Source organism: Strix aluco, chromosome 22 (assembly GCF_031877795.1).
Source record: "Strix aluco isolate bStrAlu1 chromosome 22, bStrAlu1.hap1, whole genome shotgun sequence".
In the NCBI taxonomy this organism is placed as follows: domain Eukaryota; kingdom Metazoa; phylum Chordata; class Aves; order Strigiformes; family Strigidae; genus Strix; species Strix aluco.
Window position 1 is genome coordinate 4,872,836 of NC_133952.1, and position 17,680 is coordinate 4,890,515.

The following is a 17,680-nucleotide window of genomic DNA, read 5'->3' on the forward strand; positions in this document are numbered from 1 at the left end:
GACTGAGTTGTCTAAGAAGCTGATCCCGGCTCCTTTATGGATGCAGATTACTAGCACTCAAGCTGGCTTCCTCTGCTTCTCGAGGGAGGCAATGAAGCAGAGGTCCTGATGAGATATCTTACTACCATTTGTCCTTTAAGGAACAAAAGTCTCTAGTTCAACATCTTGTTATGAAACAATCCTTTTCTGCACTACACTACAAGGTGTGCTTGGGCATGTGGGATGGATGAGAAGTCATGGATTGTGCTGGTGGACAGAGCCATTATGTCAGTATGGCATGCTGATCTTAGTGCTGTGCCTGTGAGTACATGTTAGTCGTAAGTGGGAGAGGCTGTGGAAGAACACATGTTTCACTGTGGTTCTGAAAGCTTATTAGGGAAGAGTCTGTCACTTTAAGTACAGGGTTTGAATGAAAAGGAGAACTTAACTCCAAATATTTGATCATATTAAGACTTGATGTCCACCAAAGATGGCATTGCTAGAGCAGGCAAATGACTGGAATCTGCCTCTGAAGCTTTTTTAAAGAGCCTTGAGGAAACATTGTGTCTGGTCGTTAACATGCAGCTGGCATTCATAAGGTACCTGGAAACTACCTTAAGCAGAGCTGTGAAGAGTCTAATGACCTTTCTGAAACATCCACTAAACTTCCTCCATGAGGAAAACCAGCCCGAATCCACTTGTTTCATTCAAAGAAATACCTTAGTTTCTCTGCAACCAAAATTGCGATTTGTAACTAGCATTTAATAGGAGAGAAGATCTCTGGCAGGAACTTGTGAACTCCCTTTGTCTGAGTTGCTGCCATACATGACAAATTTGAAGTAACCTCTCTTCTGTTTCTTGGTAGTATTTTCTGCTAGATTATGCAGCGCTGCAGTTAACAGGAACTGACTGGGTAGGTGGACAGTGGAAACTTGCTTAAGTTGGTTTCTAGTAAGTAGCTTAGTTGAGGATGGGTGGTTGTTACTTCAGGTTTTACTTTACTCAGATGTGCTGCTCTGAGTAACTTCAGAGCTTTGCTTTGGAGAACCAGACACCATACATGACGTAAGAGGGCATGCTGCCTTCATCACGCTGCCTTTCAACGTTGCAAATATAGCTACAAAACTTCTGCAGAAACTGTCTGAATCATCCCAGGGAGAGAAACACTGGAGTGCTCTGTTCATGAAGACAAGCAGATTCTTAGTGGTTACAAGTCCTAGCAGCATTCTTGGCTTCCCTGGACAGAAGCTTTTTCTGGTATACCTCGGGGTGGGCGTGCTTATGCCTCATGTAAAGAAGAGCAGAGCTCTTGGTGCTATGTAGCAGATGAACGAGGCTGGTTGCTTAGCAAGGTGGCTTGTTAACTTTGTAGTCTAGGTAAATCGTGCATTGCCAAATACCAAGTGTCTTGTTCTCCTGATCCCTGGCATATCTTGAGCACAGTTACTTGTCAGGGGCCTCTTACTCTGCTGGATGATTTTCATTTCTGCTGTTTGCTGGGACACGTGCCATCTTTCTTAATTCTTGCCCAATCTCTTGTGATCTCAGAGCGACTGCAGTTTCACTTTCTGTGGAGGCCACACAGCCCTGCCAACAGCTAAACCCGCTGAGCCAAACGGCTTCTGCTCTTTGGTAGGTGGGGCTGAGGAAGTTGCCCCTGTGGCAATCATCTCTGTGTAGAGCAAGAGATAGCAGTGAGGCTGACAGCGCAGCCAAAACCAGTGCTGTGCAATGAGGGTTGCCTGCCCAGCCCTGATCTAAGCAAAATTGCAACACTCCGAAACTAGCTCTAACCATGTTGTTCGTGCAGTTGGTCCTGCCATCTGTTCTGTAGCTGCTTGGTCTCTGCTAACACAGCACTGGAAAACTTCTTCAACAGCATAGGTGAGCTTACTCTTTTCCTGAGGTTTGATCAATATTTAGTGGGTGGTAAGGGTGCTAAAGCCAAAATGCTGGTGAAGTGATTGCATCGGTGCTGGATGGGCCGTCACAGCCTTCCTGTGACCAGTTCCTGCAGTAGGCAGAAATACAGAGTGCAAGTAAGGTGGTATGGTTTTGAATTAACATCAGGGAAAATGGAGTGTCTTGGTTCTTTGGGGCTAAAGCTTAAATGCTATTTGAGGCATGTGAGTTCTTATCTCTCCACTCCAGTTAAGATGTTTCATAGCACTGCTGATCCATCTTGGCTTTTAGCTTCATTTTACAGAAGGTCTATGTGATCAAGGGATCTGTTCTTCTTGGCCCTACCAAGGGAGGAAGGGGAAAACCTCTGGTGTTGAAAGAGCTTCCAGAGATCACGTTAAAGCACTGTGAAGGGTCTTTGTGGGGAGTTTCTGACATACTAGTTGGGCACATATCTGCAGGATGTGAAAGGTGATCCCAGGTAAGCTGCTGCCAGCATGTTAATCAGCAAACTAGGAGTAGTGTAGCTCCTTTGTCTGTTGGCTTGTGGGATGAACATTCAGCCAAAGAAAATGGACCAAGTTTACTTAATGTTTTTCTAGTAAAATCATGGAAACCTGAGTGAAACTACAGTGGTTTTTTTAGTCTCATTTATTAGTACTGTCTGGGATCCTTTAGGTCAGCTTTCCAAAGCTGTAAGCAAGTAAATGACTATGTGCAGAATATATATTTTCTTTCTTTCTCCTGAGGTGTGTTCCAGGCTGGAGATCTTTAGGGTAGGGCTCTGATTTATTGTAGAGCACCCAGAGTATGCTAGATGTTAAAGGTCTAGCCTCTTATCTGTAGAAGTAGATTCAATAAATATAATAGGGGAGAAATAGAGCCACAGTAAACTGACTGGAAGAAAGAGATTTGAAGTAAAACTGGATCAAGAATTGAGGAAATTCAGAGCCTTCATGTATTCTTGTAATTGATGTTCCAGACAGGTGTCCTATAGGTGTTGAGCTGCAGAGCAAGGGAGGACCTATGAGGAGCCATGGGTTTTCTGAACTAAAGTTATCAAACTTCTTGTACCTGTTAGAACTGTTTCTGGTCTTTCTCTCTGGTAAAGTCTGTAACTGAAGGAGAATGGCTTGCCAGTATTGATCTTCAAGGCACAGATGGTTTTAGTGGCTGAGTGCCTCAGAGGTGCTTAAACAACTGCAGACATCTTCCAGTAAGTTTTCTTATTTTTTTCTTCCCCTTGTTTTGGAGAAGATACTTCTAGAGCTCTTCAGTTCTGAACAACCAATGCTATACTGAGCCTCTGACAGCAGTTTGGCAGCTCGGGAGTTGGGTTGATTTAATAGAACCAGCAGTGACAGTGACTCCTGAATGGCTAGTACTAATACTTTGCCTTGTGTGCAGATGTTGGATTGGGACTTTGAGGGCTCTTGTCGCTGTGCAAGTTGATGACAGTCTGCACAGCAGCTTGTTAAAATTCCTATGTCACTGAGATGCAGCTACCTGAAATAACCTCCTACTGTGTGATAAAACTCACATGGGAACAACTTTTTTTGGCTTCAGATAAAACAATGAGGGCATTTTGGGTGAGTATTCTTTGGCTTAAGATCACTGTATTGATAGCTTGGAGTGTGTGTTCAGATGAGGTGAATGGGTTTGAGTGCCAGCATAGCCAGGAATGAGGTGAATTGGGAGCAACAAGGAGCCTTGTTTTGAGTGTGGATGACTTTTTTTAATCAAGCTGTGTGAATTGTTTAAGGGCATTGTTTAGCCTCATGTTTGCAAGGGGTTCCTCTAGGTTTTGGGGGACACTAGGGAAGTAAGTAACTGAAATCAAGATTTAGTTGATTCATACTGGGGGACTAAATATTCTGCTGTGGATAGTTAAGACTGCTACCTGGGTGACATCTGCCTAGCTGAGTCCTTGGCTGCATTTTATGAGGTTCACCGCCAGCTGGAGGGGCTAAATGTGGCCATGGGCACAGAGCATGGCCCTGCTCTGTGCTACACAGCATTTTAATGAAGTAAATCAAGATGACTGCCTCAGCTGGAGAGGTCTGTGGTAGGCAGTTATTTAGCCTCGTTCATGTCAATGCCTAAACAGAAGTTGGACACCAACTCTGTTCTACCATATAGATTCTCTTCTTTGCAGAGCTGTGTTCTTCCCATTTGGCAGCAGGGTTTTTGACATCTTCCATTGAAATGTCTTTGCTGTCTCCTGACTTGATCTATTTGCAGTAAGCAGTTGTTTTGAAACCTGGCATATCTTTCTAGTGTGGCAAATTGCCTACTTGTTCTGAACAGCTAAACTGAAGGGAGATCTAATTCTCACTGAAAATAGCAGTGAAAGTTTCTCTGAGACACTCTTGTAATTTCATTCCAAAGCTTTTAAGCCTAGAAGGTTTCAATAAAACAGAAAATAGCATGGGAGCAGAACAGTGTCATGGGGATAAGCTTATGTTTATAAAGCAGAGCAGAATTGCAGCAAGCCTGAGCTATTGATGTGATAGATAAAAGCACTTTCAGTGCTTATATTTGTACTTAAACCTGTAACAGTTCAAAGGTTTTGAAGTAGCTAATTCCCTAGCATATCTCTTCATTTATGGCTGGCTGTGTCTTATATCATGCTGCCCAGGGCATTAATCCATTAATTTAAGAGGGTAAGCTTTTCTGTATCTGTCCTGCTGAGGGAAAGTGCCTGTATTGTCTTGTGCATGAAGAGGCTTTTCCTTTTAAAAAATGAGGGCTTAATTGTGCTTCCTGACTAGGGTGAAGTGCTGCTCTGCAGTTCTAGACCAGGCTACTGCCAGGAACAGCAGAGCCAGCTCTGAGCAGGAATCATGCTTGCCCTAATAAGGAGCCATGTTGCACTTAAATCTTGGCATAGGGTGCTCAGTATCTGGCCCGATCTCACTCTAATCGACCCCTTTGTTCCAATTTTTTTTCAGTCTTCCCCTTTCTCTTCTTTATTCTGGCTGCTGTCCTTCATCTAGTTATAATAGTCTGCCTGGATAGTCATAACTGATGGAAGTGATGAGTGGTGCCGGTGCTCAGGAAAGGCTGCTTTCTCTTTGGAGCAGGCAGTGAGAGGGTCTCCTATCCTGTGTGCTTCACAAGTCCTTGTTGTCTTTCACTGTGGTGATTCCCCTTCTGGTGCAGCAGCCTTGAGAAAAATGTGATGAAGCTTATGTTGGCAAAAGGCAAAAAGTCATAATGAACAAGGCATTGTTTTGCTAATGAAGAGCAGATAATTGTATTCTCTTGAGCATTTTGTGCTTCAAAGCAGTCTGCACCAATATTCCTGCAGTCTGCGTTGTTTTGGTTCTTGCTTCCTATGCAGTCTTTTTGCATGTATTGTACAGCTCGCAGGAAATCTCTGCCTCTCCTCCTTCTGCCAATGTTTTGTTCCTTTATCCTAATCAAAGTTCCAACAGTTGAATTTGCCTGTAGGCTTCCAAGTGTGCTTTAGCTAGTGCTTTGTTGACAGCCTCTGTCCATATGCCACAGGCCTTGGGAATGCCAGGTAGTTCATCTGGTACTTTCTGTCGAACACCACATGATTCAGTTCTGTCTCAGCAGCATTATGGTCTTTATCCCAGCCTGAGCAAATGACTTCAGCTGAAACTTTTTAAAAATTATTGCTTCTGGTCAGCATTAATGTGCCTTTCCCAGGGAAGACACCTGTTAGTGACTTCGCAAATCTCTTCATAACAGAGTTGGTGTCACCTTTTGAGGTATGAAACTGAGAATTTGAGTACACACAGGCATGAGGGCTTAAAGATGGGGCAGTGGGCTGATTGGGAGGAACTGATGTTAAACCCTTGAATAACTGCATGCAATACATGTCCTGAGTTGAAAAGGTAGATCAACTTAATAGTTGGGTTTGTAGGGTTCATTGTGGTGTTGTGACAGAGTATCTGGGAGACAGTTACAACAGTGTACTTGAACTTGTACACCAGCAGCTCAGCTTATGTCTGTATTGGCTTGTTCCTGGGATCCCTTGGTTTGAGATATTGCTGTTCCTTAGGCTTACAGAGCAAGGGAGCCTGTGTCCGTAGAGGCTGGGAGTGCCTCTGTATCATGGAAACACTTGGGTCCAAGCACCCGAGCTGTGGGGCAGAACAACTAAATAACGTATTGGGGAGGGTGATGCACTGACATCCAGTGACTGGGCCATCCCTCAATTGGTTTTGCTGTTACTTGCTTATTTTTGGCTGTTGACCAGCTGGCTTACATAATACGGGACTTGTTTTCATGTTGTGGATGGTACTTATTTAACTTTCAGGATCTCTGTTATCTTACCAGCTGATAATGTGGTTGGACCTTATTTAAATGGCAGTTATTTAATGAAGCATCTTCTGTCTGTCAGTGCTGTATGCCTGAGGTCTCCTAACAGGTCGCTTTACTAGGCAGCAGTATAGCCACTGCAATGTGCTTTGGGATGTGACTTTTAAAGAACCTCAAGCTTTTTCCTCTCCATACTTGAAAAAGAAAAAAAGAGGGAAGGAAAGGAAAAGTAGTCTTGTCTCTTTTTACTTAAGAACTACAAGATTTGAGCTCACTGTTCCAATGGCATACCCTGGACTAGTAGTAAAAACGTGCAGGAAAGCTGATGAATTGATCCCTAACCCAGAGTATACATGAGCCTTCCTGGTCACCTTCTAGCTGAAGCCTTGCTGCTTATGTCCAGTAACCTTATTTTTAAACCAGATCTGATTCATGCTCTATTTTCTATGCCAGATGAGGTCCTTGGTTGTGAGTAAGTGTTGTGACTGTAGCTGGCAGGAGCCCTGCATGATTGCCTCACTTCAGGAAATGTTAAAATAACACTTTTTTTCTTAGAAAGCTAGTTTGCTCCCCTCCCACTTCTAATAGCTGCCCCCAGTTTGGCAGCTGTCTTACAGAGGGTTGTTTGTGTTGCTGAGTGAGAGCAGAGACACTTCGATGGATGCAGTGCTGGAGGAGAGGTATGCGAAGTGAGCTAGTATCTCTAGCCAAGCTGGCTTAAACTTTTTAGAGGCTTCTCTGAAATTTGGAAGGAACATTACTAAACTGTGAGAAGAATCTTGCTCCTCCCTCTGGACTCTGTGTCTGAAGCTGGGGATTTTTTCCTCTTGGAGAAGAGAAGCTGCCCCAACTGAAGCTGCTTGTTTGAGAAACCATACAGCAGATTTATCTGCTCTCTTAACTGTAATAATTCAGTGGGGCCCACAGTACTAGTAGCTGCTGGAATGGGTGTCCCCTGAGGTGGAACCCAGCAGGTTTTGTCTGCTGTTTTGGACTTGCAGTCAGGCCTCCAAGGTACTTAGTAAAGCTTTAGTGGGGTTGAAGAGAATTATCTCCTCAAACTTGTATCAGTGGCTGCTGGCTGCTTTGCCAGCTGACCCGTGGAAGGTTTGTAACTCTCCAGATGGACAAGCTTTCATTTTTATTGCCTGGTTCCTACCTTGTTTGACTGCTATGGGGACATGTTTTGTGGTCAATGCTTTATTCTTTTTCGGAACTGTTTGTGCTGAGGGAAGAAAATTATTTATGGCTGGATAACAACAGGCAATACTTGTGTGTTTCTTTGCATATGTAGCCTTTACTCTAGGGGATGCTTACATCCTAGAGGTTCCCCAAGAACTTTCACTTACAACTGTCAGCCAAAAAATGAAGGCTGGAATTTAGTTGTCTTCAGTTAATGTCTGTCAGACCTGGGAGCACTGCAAAGGAAGCACTGGAGTACCAGCTTAGGTGAACACAAAGTGCTCATCTAGTGTGTTACATCAATAAGCTGTTTTGGACCCTAGAAAAACATTGCAGGTACTAGGCCTGTTTATAGTGCCTGTTTCACTGGCCAGTCTGTGATCCTTTTCCTGAGCTAGAACACAAATATATCACTTCCAAAATGTAGCCTGCTTTCCTTTCCCTATAGTGGAACATACTTAGGAATGTTTTGCATTCTGAAGGCTAGTTCCAACCTCTCTAGAGCAGCAGAGGGAGAAGTTTATTCAGTAATGCCACTTGTCCCTGCTAGGGACAGCTCAGGCTAAAGCTTTGCAGAGCAGTTATTCATGTAAACCAATTCCTCACTACTACTCAGCTATAGCATGTTACTGCAGGGTCCAAAGACCTGTAGTGTTACAAACAATGTGTTGGGGGAGGGAGGTGTACTGGCATCCAGTGACTCTGCCATCCCTTAATTGGTTTTGCTGTTACTTATTTTCAGCTGTTGACTTGCTGGCTTACATAATTCAGGATTTGTTTGGATGTTGTGGATGGTACTTATTTAATGTGTAAACACAGGTGTTTGAGAAACTGAAGAAGCTATTAGGATTTTTTCTGAGCATGAAATGCCTTGTGTGTTTTGGCTCCATTGTGGATAGCTCCAGAGATGGCTTTGGCAGGAGAAACTCTCTATGGAGGTTGGAAGGAGCTGGAGCGGTGAACACCAGTGAGCAGCCTGGGCCTTCACTGGGATGTCTTGCTCAGCCTGACCTTGTGGTATGAACTAGGGCTGGGAAACAAGGCAAACTATGCTTATTCAAGGCACTCTTTTCAGTCATCCTACCAACTGAAGACAATCAGGAAAAATTTAAGTCTCAAGCAATACTGGGTTCTGAGTCTTCTGCACTGAATTAACTCTTTTTTCAAATTTTCCAGCCTGGACAACATATAGGTGATTGTGATGTAAAAGCAAGGTTTGCTGGAGGCAGCCTGAATACATATGTGCTCTCTTAAGGCTTAGTGAGGCAGTGATAAGGAGCAGTGCATTCACTATAAAGAGAAGGTGAGCTCTGGTGGCTGAATACCTTCTTTAAAAAAAGGAGCAGAAATTCAAGTGCCTTTCTGAAGGGGGCATTAGAAGCTTAGTACCCATTTATTTGATTTATGTGCTATGCAGGGTGTACTGCATAAGTAGCATGCATTACCCTTCCTTGCTGGTGGAAAGGAAGGACAAGCTGTCAGGATAAACACATTAAAACTGTGCTCTGTAAAAGTTGCATACAAGGCTGTGTATGCTAATGCTTAACTTCTCTCATTTTCCTTTCTCTCCATTAGGCAATACTGACTGGTGCACATCTTGACAAGGTCTCCTAGCAACCTTTTCTGGAGGGCTGAATGACAGCAGGAGCGGCCAGGTGAATCGATGAGCTTGCCTTGGGAGCCTATAAATAGGCAAAATCGGAACACACAATGGGTCAGAAGGTCACAGGTGGGATAAAGACTGTGGATATGAGGGATCCTGTATACAGGCCCTTGAAACAGGAACTCCAAGGACTCGACTACAGCAAACCCACACGTCTGGACTTGCTACTGGACATGCCTCCGGTATCATATGAAGTCCAGTTATTGCATTCATGGAACAATGACGATCGCTCACTGAATGTATTTGTGAAAGAGGATGACAAACTCATATTTCACCGGCATCCGGTGGCTCAGAGTACAGATGCCATCAGAGGCAAAGTGGGATATACACGAGGACTGCATGTGTGGCAGATCACGTGGGCCATGAGGCAGCGAGGCACGCATGCCGTGGTCGGGGTGGCAACGGCAGATGCCCCTTTGCATTCAGTAGGGTACACGACGCTTGTAGGAAATAACCATGAATCTTGGGGGTGGGACCTTGGGCGCAACAGACTGTACCATGATGGCAAGAACCAGCCAAGTAAAACCTATCCTGCCTTCTTAGAACCAGATGAAACTTTCATTGTGCCGGACTCCTTCCTGGTGGTTCTGGACATGGATGATGGGACACTGAGCTTCATTGTAGATGGGCAATACATGGGTGTTGCCTTTCGGGGACTCAAAGGCAAAAAGCTATATCCAGTGGTGAGTGCAGTGTGGGGACACTGTGAAATACGGATGCGCTACTTGAACGGACTTGACCGTGAGTATAACTCCCTCTATTTGTTCTAGCAACACAGATCTGTGTGCTAGTGAAGTGCAGGCTTGCTGGGGAGGGCTTTTATTTTTCTAGAGAGCTGAGGATTTCATGTCAGCACTAGGATTGCTGGATACAGCTCTGAATCCTTAATGGCTATTTCATCAGGCTTGGCCGTACACAAGTACTGTTACCAAAGCACTGCAGGGAGCAAGCAGGGTTTGGGGTGGTAGCATGGTGGGAGAAGGTGATGCCAGTTGTCTGTCTAGAGATGACAAACCTTTCTATATTGCTACCAAGGTATCTGCAGGAATGTCCTGACAGTTGCATTATTGGCAATGTAATCCTGTTGTCTCTTTACAGGAAACAGTCTCTGAGGGACAATCACCTTCCTTAAATGGCTACTGAAGGGACATTTAAAATCCGTTGCGGGCAAGAGTGGGAAGATCTGTCCCTATATTAAGGAAATGGGAATGTCTCATCTTTCAAACAAGTAGCTCACTTCTCTGCTTCTTTCAGGGCAGGGTGTGCTCATTTCTAGTGTGGGGCTGGACACTATAGCCAGCCCAACTTGCATGCCAGGCCTTTTACTAATAGGGTCATCAATCTCTAGTTAAGCTCAGTAATGAATTTGGCTGTCCAAATGTGTCTGTTATCTCTCATAGTCAGAAGAAGTTCCTATGGGACCAGACTGTGATTCAGTCCTCTGGGTAGGGTGGAGGAGAGAGGTGAAGGAAGTGGATTAAAATCTGGATTTATGTTGTTAGTGAAATAAATTTGGCAGTATTGATACAAAAAGAGTAGTGTTTCCCTCGCATTCCAGAACAGTGTCTGCCCAAATGCTGTAGCGTACTGGGCTCTTTTATTTGTGCTTTGAACATGTTCTAATGCTGGGCCAGCAATGGCAAACCCCTGGCAATGGTGACATGAGGTACGACAAAGCTGAGACTGGGCACCAGAAAAACTGAGCTGTCAGAATAACCAGGAAAGCCTTGCAAAGGGATAAGAGAAAAATCTACAAGTGCTTTGAGAAATAAACTTCAACTCAACAAGACCAAATAGAGAGTTCTTGGCAGAGCACTTTCTCACCAAAAAAAAGAAACCTAGCTCATTTTGCCACAACAGTTTACAGAATGGCAGCAGCTCCAGTAACCAGGTTTTTCTGAAGGGTCAAAGCCAAAATCTGCAGCTCCCCTCAAAGCCAGCAAGTCTGTGAAGTTGTTGGCACAGAACTGTGCTTAGCAAGGAAACGGCCACCTCCAGTACTGGATTTGGTTGTAATGTGCTCTCAGCATAGGAGTGAATTGTGGGCACAAGGCCAGGAATGACGGGACGCTGTTTTGGCACAGATAGAAAGAAGGTGTCTGGCTCTAACCACTTCTGAGCATTCAATAGCAACACTGTCCAGTGATTGTAGTGCTTGTGAATGGAAGGAGGTCAGATACATGTGTGCTTTCTCTTTTGGTCCTGAGGTCTCTGGTCAGACTGGATTATCAGTGCAAACTAGATAAGGACAAAGTTCTTGTTCTCAATCTCTGTGGGAAGAAGATCCTCTCCTTTTAAGGCCATTAAACTGGAATGTATTTGTTACGTTAATGTCTATAGGCTTCGAAGGTCAGGGCCCCTTGTCCTCTGGGATGCTGGCTAGACAATGCCTTTGTCCCAGCTATCTCTGTAGGAGCAGGAGGAATTGGGACAGACTTTGAATACAGCATATTTGTACTCCAGTGGTTTAAGAATGAGCTATATTGGGAAGTGCCAAAGCAGCACTGCCAGTAATAGGCTTCTCTGGCAGTACTGCAGGCAGAGCTGAGACCTGTCTCAGCAAAAGAGGCAACATGGATCCTTGTTGAAAGAACGCAGTGGGAGCCCAGCCATCATTTAATGCACAAAGGCTCAACTTTATTAGTACTCACACTCCTTTTATATCTACAATAATCAGTTCATACATATTGCAAAAGCGAGCTCCTTATAGGTTGCTAAGGTTAGATACATTGGTTGCTAAGGTTAAATACCAATCCCTCCCCTTATGATTTCTGCAAGGCCTTGTACATAGTCTTGCTTCTGTTCTTTGTTCTTCTTTGATACTTTTCGGTATTTTCCCATCACGTCGCCGTTGTCAGCAGTTCCTCGGTGCTATGCCCTTTCTCACGTAGCCAGTTGTTAGCAAACTGCTCCACAGATCCTGAAACAGGTCATGAGCAGACGAGATCAGCAGTACCTTGGGCTGAGTGCAGCCATGTTTTCACTTGTGGCACAGAACATCTGTCACAAATGGTGGGGTTTGGGAAGCAACAGCATTGCCCTGACAGATCTGTTTGCTCTCCACCCATCAGTGCAAAAGAGGTGTGCATATAGAGGTATGATTGCTCAGGAATGATTAATGCTTAAAGCACTGGGAAAAAACATTTCACTGCAGCTTCTCCTGGAGCAGGTAACAGCTTGTGATCCATAGCAGGGAGGGAGAGGGGAGAAATAGGGCATTAGTTCAGCTCTGGCTGCTAACTTGAGGAGGAGACAGACCAATTCCAGCATGCGTTTCCTGACTTTGTTACCAAACCTCTCCTCAACTAACAAACCTCCTTCTCAGACTTTTTGCCAAAAATTAGACAAAAATTAGCTTTCTCCACTTTTCATTGGATGTGGTTTCTACATGGAGTGGTATCAACTGTTTACTTTTTCCAAAGTAAAATCAGGAGTGGCCTGATCAGAGACTACTGACAACACTCTTCTGTTTGAGTTTTTCACTGTTAGCTGTTATCTTCGAACCTGGAAGGGAAAGGACTTGTATCCACCTTATTGATGGAATGAATTCTGGTTAAAAATGCTGTTAACATGACCATGCTCAGAAAAACTAAGCTTTCCCTGTCTCTCAGCTGTTCAAAACAGCTGTATGAAGTCAGATTAATTTGATTTGTAGTAGTGGAAGCTAGAATGGTTGGCATCTACCAAGGTTCCTGAAAACTGCAGCTTCTCAGCCAAACTTTTCCATTCCTGTAGATGTTTTTAGGTGTCTGTTCAGCCCAAGATGGCTGTAAAGGAAGCTTTCTAATGGTGCATGCTGAGCCCGCAGGCTATTAGAACGAGGTCCAGTTATCTGCTTAATTTGGGATGTCTTTGTGTTAGCCTCTCTTAGGGAAAGAGAAACCCCTTAGGCTTGAGCAGCACACTGTGTAAAGGTGAGCTCTGACAGATAGAGCAACAGAAGTGGTGAGAAAGTAATCTGTATCTTCCTTCTGCGCAGCTGTGATGTGTTAACTCTGGCTTTGACCTTAGTCCTCTGTATGTTGTGAATGACTCTTCAGCATCAAAAGGCCCCATATGCCATTCCTGAAAAACTAGTATTATCTTGTTCAGTGTTTATAAGTACAGGATGCAAAAAAAGATAGCCAAAGGCTTGTATCTTTCCCAGGTTTGACATGGGAGGGAATCCTCTAATAGAAAATGTCACAATACAGGTAGTGACATGAAGCTTTGACAGATGGCTTTGTTTTTCATGGGAAGTATGTAGTACAAATGAAGGGGTTGACAGCTGTTATCCTACTATATGAGAGACAAATCATGGTGCTTTCTGGGTACCTATAGCACCTGATGCTGTCAGACTGTTTGCTGCAGTCTTTTAGTTCAGTGAGTCCCTTACAAAGGTTTTTGGATGCTGCAGTAAGAAGCATAAGCTAGAAGATGTGTTCTGACATGAATGAATGGGATTGCAGAGGGGGAATTTCCATTAGGGTATTCTAGTATTATTTTTTTATTCACACGTGTGTATGACTTAATTTCTACAGAAACATCATGCTCAGGCAGCGTATTTGATGAGCTGAGGTTGCTGATAGGTGAATGCTGAATGGCTTGGGTCCTGCTAACATGCCAGGCATTCACTCTTCTTGCTCAGTCTTTTCTGGGGGATTTTTAGAACTAGCAAAATGAACGTGTAACTTGTGGGTTGTAATGTTAATGTCTTGGGTCTCTTTTCCCAGCTGAACCACTGCCTTTGATGGACTTATGTCGGCGAGCTGTGAGGCTTGCGCTGGGCAAGGAAAGACTGAATGAGATCCCTACGCTGCCACTGCCAGCTTCCCTCAAGAGTTACCTGCTCTACCAATGACCTTCATGTTCAAGGACAGACTTGGAACCAAGGCAAAATGTTGAAGCTGACCCACTGAGCAATGGGTTCTCCACCCTTGTGTCATCACTACTGTTGGAACTCCATGGCCAAAGTATTCCTGCCATTGCTGAAGTCTCCGTGTGCCCTTGTTGGCAAGCTTTCAAGTAATCCCTGTTTCACAACTGAGTGTTTAGTTCTTTGGAAGTCACTTCCCCAGCACACTTACAAAAGGAACATTTACAGAAGTTTTGTGCTTCCCTGCTTCTCCTGATAAAAGGCTGTACTGCATCCTTTGGGTTGTAGAGCCTAGGAGTGAATGATTTTTCTGTACCAGCTACAGGGAAAAACATAATTTGGGGGAAGGGAAGGCATTAGGAGTGGAAATCTTAAGACCAGGTCCTAAGAACAGAAAGGCATAGGGTGGCCAGCAGAGTTGTGAAGAGTCTGGAATACCAAGAAGAATTAATTGCTGAGTTCTTAAAAACCAAAAAAAAATATTACACCCCCAAGCCCTGAAACACCAAAACCAAGAACCATTCCACCAGGACACTTTTTAATTTGGAGGAGGTGTTTGTTGGTGATGTCTAGCTCTGCCAGGACTCCTCACCATGTTCTAATGTTATTTCATAGATAGTGATTCCTTTCTTGTTTATCACCATTGCTTTCTCAGTTCTCCTGCTCCATCCTCTGTTCTGCCTCTTCTTATGGGTTTGACTCAGTTGATTGAGCAGTCATACTGTGTCTTCACCTGCCCTCTTCTTCCTGACTTAGAACTGCAGGTTTTAGTCCAGGATCAGGGGTTCCTTGGTGATGTGGGGACAGGGAAGGGACAAACTTCTCCTGCAGTAGTGTGAGACAGGCTGTATGAGCTGAGATTTGTCACACAGCTATAGGTCCTGCCGTCTTGGGTCTGCTTTCTGTGTCACCTGTTCCATGTTAAGGCTTTAGAGACACATACTAATGTGTTTCTTTAATGGCTCTACCAGGGAATTCTCTTAGATAAACTGCTTAAAGTCATCCAAACGAGGCATTGTTCTGTCATAGACCATCAGCATAATCTCCACTTAACTATGCAGCAAGAATGGTTCTCTCAGTTTCTTATTTGGGGGTGACAAGTTGTCCCAGAGAAGGTGGTACCATCAGCAGATGAGAAATCCAGAAGGTGATTGCTGCAGAATGTAACTTGTGAGACTTTAACAGAGGCCAGTGGGGTGATCTTCAGGCACAGGAAGAAGAAACTGAACCTCCTCAGAATTGGGGGTGGGGGACAGGAGAGAACTGCAATAAACAGGACAAGCAATTCAGGCAAATCAGCACATCCCAAATAGATTTTCACCTCCGTAGCCAAGTAAAGAGGATGACACTCTTTTTACTAGCAGGAGCTGCTCTCTTGACCTCTCCACAGGTTACTATGCTGCCTTTCTGGGGTTATTTTGCACATTTCTTTGTCTTGAAAAATGTTTGTGTGGTTGGTTTTTTTGCTCTTGAGTTATCCCTTTGGTTCTGTGTAGGTACAAATGAGTTTAGTTGTTGAAAATGTTAATATATATATTTGTGGTGTATGTATAAGAACATGTTTTAAACAGCTGCTGTAGGGTACCTTTTTTAAAATAAACTACTTGCATAGTATATTTTTTAAAGCACAGAATTGGTGCCAAGACTGGGTGGGGTGTGATGTGCCCCTTTTTAATCTAATATTATATGATTTTTTTTAATGTAGGGGTTTGTACTAGTTTCTGTTACAGGGCGTGACACAAGAAAACTCAGTGTGTATGGAGCCCTACTTGGTTGCCTTCAACTTGAACCAGTGTCTTCCAGAACTCCAGGGAAGCAGCTGTGTTCTCCCTACTTCTAATGCTCTTTGTCCTCCCTTGTTTCCATCTCTTCTCACTTCACCAGTACATGGCTTTGTACAGTTTTAAATTCTGACTTTCTATTTTATGACTGTAGATAATACTCAGTAACCTAATAAACTTTATTAAATATTACTTGATGCTGATTTTTATTTGCATGAAGTGATCAGAGTTCTTTATATCTGGTTACTACATGAATGGTGATCTTATTCCCAAGAAGCCAACCCAAACAAGGGCTGTTGTGGCCTTGTCTCTGCTTGGAAGAATAACAATTTAAAGCTGGAATCTAAAAGGTGTGTACAGGTGGAGGGCAAGCTGCAGCTGTTGGTATGGGGTGGTAGGGTGTGGTAACCTGAGATTTTGTACAGCTGCCATTAGTGCCTAAAAAAGGCTACTCCAGATGGAGTTGAATAAAATCTTTGAGACAACAGCCTTGGCTTGCTACTTTAACTTGGTTTACAACTGATTTATTACGCCATACTCTCTTTTCCTTCAAATATATTCAATAGACAGGGCTCTGATTATCTTGCCAGACTTGATGCTTGTTCAGGCTTGCAAACTTCACTCCTAGATTACAGCAAACAACTTTTTCTTCCAGAAAAGAAGCTCATATGAAAACAAATCCCTAATCTACTACTTTATGTTGATACCTGACTTTTTTAAGAAAAGGAGATGGTGGCTAGAAGAAAGCAAAATAAGATGGTGAGGGCTAAAGGGATCCCTAGCCAGTAGACCAGCACAGTTAATTACAGAAGGTGCTGTGGCAGGCTAAGCAGAGTGTTGGGAGAGCTATTCTTGTATGCTGTGTGCTTGAAAATAGACTGATTTCAATCAATGTGTTCAGGGTAACCTCTTCAGGTCATGAACTTGATTTAGCTCAAGTCACTTGGTATTAGTTTTCAGTCATTCCCTACCCACTGCTGTAAGCTGCTGTGTTTTCATATATTTTAAGATCTGTTTGCACAAGAGGCTTCATTCCTGGGCTGTGAGGAAATACGGGTTATGGTGTTTGTGGAGTACAAACTGCTTGCTTGCTGGTTGTGCCGTCAGTCTCTTCCACTTCCAACCTGTGCAATACAGATGCTCTTGAATTGTAGCAGCAGTTAGGTTAAACCCTCAAAACTGACTGGAAGTGAGATGACTTGGTACTTCTGTCAGTTATGACAAAGGCTTTAATTCACCCTCCTGTCCACACGCTTTTCTGTCTTCCCTGCAGCTACCAACTTGTGTGTGGAAACCAAATGATTAAATCAGTTCACACAAACAGTACAACGTGTGAGGCTCAACTAAAGCTCAGAGGTATGCTTATGTACTGCCTTATAAGGGTACTGGGTGAGGAGAGCTTAAAAAAAAAAAGGCAAGTGGTTTCTTGTTTTTTTTTGTCTCCAGTCAGGGCAAGAACTTTTGAATTTTGGTTGTCTTAATCTTGTGTTTTCACACATGTGGAACACAACTGTTTGTAGATCCTAATGCTAAATATCAGCATATTCAAGAATCATCTCTTGTTTTGCTGCAGGTGCTGAGGGACTTCAGTGAAACACTTATTTTCTGCCTGTGCGGGAACAAGGGCAGCTTCCCCTTACCTTTCAGCAGAAAGCTGCCTCTGTGTTGCTGGAAGTGTAGCTGGAGGGGTTTGGGGAGAGCAGCAGGCTGGGGAGGGTGCATAAGGTGGGGCGCGTGCAGAGGACTGAGAAATTAGTTCATGCTCAGCTCCAGACACCCAAACAGGCTTGTGTTCCAGCTGCATGGAATATTTGAAACAAATGACCTGCTCAGGGCTGGGACTCTGCAGTGTTTATGTACAGAGCCATGGCAACAGTGGAGGAAGTCATGAGATGAGGATTGGACCTAGTGGAATCAACAAATGATATCACAGATTAGCAAGTCCTAATGAATCAGTGGCTCGCTGCTTCCCCTGCTATTGCCTGTGTTCAAGCACTGGCATGTGGCAAGCAGACCTACTCCTCTCTG

General features: G+C 43.9%; 1 protein-coding gene across 3 annotated transcripts in view; it reads left to right on the plus strand.

Annotated features, from left to right (window-relative positions):
- The window catches only part of SPSB1 (splA/ryanodine receptor domain and SOCS box containing 1), a 38,973-nt gene extending 23,129 nt beyond the window's left edge, over nucleotides 1-15,844 (plus strand). For all 3 annotated transcript variants that reach the window (XM_074848212.1, XM_074848211.1, XM_074848213.1), the window contains 2 exons: nucleotides 8,929-9,757; nucleotides 13,729-15,844. In XM_074848212.1, coding sequence (XP_074704313.1) covers nucleotides 9,064-9,757; nucleotides 13,729-13,856 — 822 coding nt within the window. In that variant the 5' untranslated portion in view covers nucleotides 8,929-9,063 and the 3' untranslated portion in view covers nucleotides 13,857-15,844. The remainder of the gene's footprint in view (nucleotides 1-8,928; nucleotides 9,758-13,728) is intronic.
- The last annotated feature ends 1,836 nt before the right edge of the window (nucleotides 15,845-17,680 follow it).